Source organism: Oryzias melastigma, linkage group LG3, assembly GCF_002922805.2.
Source record: "Oryzias melastigma strain HK-1 linkage group LG3, ASM292280v2, whole genome shotgun sequence".
In the NCBI taxonomy this organism is placed as follows: Eukaryota; Metazoa; Chordata; class Actinopteri; order Beloniformes; family Adrianichthyidae; genus Oryzias; species Oryzias melastigma.
The window spans coordinates 10,149,325-10,151,342 of NC_050514.1; the positions used below are offsets into that span (position 1 = coordinate 10,149,325).

General features: G+C 44.6%; 1 protein-coding gene across 1 annotated transcript in view; it reads right to left on the reverse strand.

Moving 5' to 3' along the window:
- smad3a (SMAD family member 3a) overlaps positions 1–1,737 on the reverse strand; it is a 29,677-nt gene extending 27,940 nt beyond the window's left edge. The window contains exon 1 of the mRNA XM_024295728.1: positions 1,025–1,737. Coding sequence (XP_024151496.1) covers positions 1,025–1,227 — 203 coding nt within the window. The 5' untranslated portion in view covers positions 1,228–1,737. The remainder of the gene's footprint in view (positions 1–1,024) is intronic.
- Between the last annotated feature and the right edge of the window lie 281 nt (positions 1,738–2,018).

Below are 2,018 nucleotides of genomic sequence, written 5' to 3' on the forward strand. Positions count from 1 at the left end.
TCCTGTTCGGCCCGAGACCTAAGGTATGTTTTGCATTTTAGCCGCCTGGACGATTGAGTTTGACACCCCTGATGTGAGAGATAAAGCCAGAGAAGGTCTTCCTAATAAATTAATGGGGTATGTGGAGGACTGATTATATATGATTGCTTCCTGATCTTCCACTTTTATATAGATAAACAGCACACCTTTACTTCGTGGAGCTCATGCGCATATTTTTATGTTGTTTGACAAACATAGTAATGATTCTGTATACTTTGACACATTTGATGGTTGACAAAATTAATTTTGTAAATATTCTGTAAAACAAAAATCAAATTAAAGCACTGTCAGTACAACCTGATGACTCCACCTGCAAACGTTCTGGAAGATCTCTCTGAGCATGTGCAGCCGGGTTATGAGTGGGCAGCGTGAAGCAGCCTCTGACTGCGTGACAGAGCAGAGCTTCTGAAACATCCCGCAGCAGTTGGATGTCAGCCGTCAGTGTTGTTCCGAATGAGGTGTTGATAGACAAATAGCCGTGCAGGAGCAGTGACAGAAACGAGCCTCACTCCACAGGCTCGCCTACGCACTAGCAGCGCTAGAAAGCGCCCTAGATTAAGGCCAAGTTATATAACTTGGACTACATTGCTGCTTTCACATTGCATGTGTTGCTGGCTATTCGCTGCACCGCCTCGGACGTGGTTACAAGGCAAAAGCTAAAGTGTATTTATGCGTGTGATGAGGGCGAAACAGCACGCCAACGTTTGGGAAATGATTTGCTAGCTTTGCTCAGAAAAACACCGTTAGCTCGGAGCCTCAGCCGCCAAAATAATGCAAACATAAACGCACAGGAAACCCAAGTTTGATTCATACAGATGCAAGGAAGCAACAAGAAACTTTTAAGTCAACAAATAAGGCCAGACAACAACCGAAAGCGCTGACTTTAGAGGGTGGGCTGGAGTTTTCTGTAATAACTGAGTGACAGAAGTTGGGATTTATCTAGCTAGAATGCTGCATTCACGGTCAACGTTAATAGTCGCCATACCTTGGTATAGTGATGCATTTAGTGTTGATGTTCTGCGTGGTGATGGCTTTCTCGAGTTCATCCAACTGTCCCGTCTTCTTCAGCTTCTTCACCAGACTTTTGACCGCTTTTTCGCACCACTTCTCCTCCTGGCCGTTCTGCTCTCCCTTCTTCCAGCCCAAAAGTCTTTTGACAATGGGGGGAGTGAAAGGCAAAATTGACATCTTGAGTTCAGTTAAGTCCGTCCAGTGTCGACAAATCCGCTGGTTTGGACAAATAAACAAAAACAACTTTGTCCGCGATGCTCCAAATATCGATGCTGAGCGTGTTATTACACGAAAAATAAAATATTGCTGATTAAAAGCCGCGCACGAGCATCTCTGGGTCAAACACTCTTGAAGCGCACTCGTCGCCCTGACTCGAGCTAAGCGCCGCACTGTGCACCGGTAGTTTATTGTTCCGTACTAATCCGCCACAAAACCTAGTCCCGTCTCAACTTTTTAAATTCAAACTAACTAAATATTTTTCAAAATCAGCGACTAGCTATATTTTCAATGTGGACATAAAGTCGACAGTAGCCGTATTGTTTCGCGCTTTCCTATATAGTTTAATCGTTAAACCGGAAAGTTTGGTAAAGTTTAAGTTCATCCGCGGTGCTGCGGCTCGCCGATTGAAGTCTGCTGAAAGTCTGCATCAAATGCAAATGCTGGAGCTGCTGCTGGCTCTCTATTCAAGCTGCAGACTGCACAGCAGACCTCTGACAGTCCGGCCCGAGCAGCTGGCCGAAGGGCTTGTGCTGATATGACACAATCTCGGCCTGCTGATGCATCGCATGTGCCAGAATAAGCTGTCACATTCAAACATACGCACTGGTCATTCGATTCAGTTATGAAACACAGCTTATTCCACGTGACCGATCTTAAAATTCATGAAATAGTTTTCTGGACACTGATGTGTTAACTTCCCTTGCAAAGTAAGAGGTTTAAAAGTGGTGATAACGTGTTTTATAGCATAT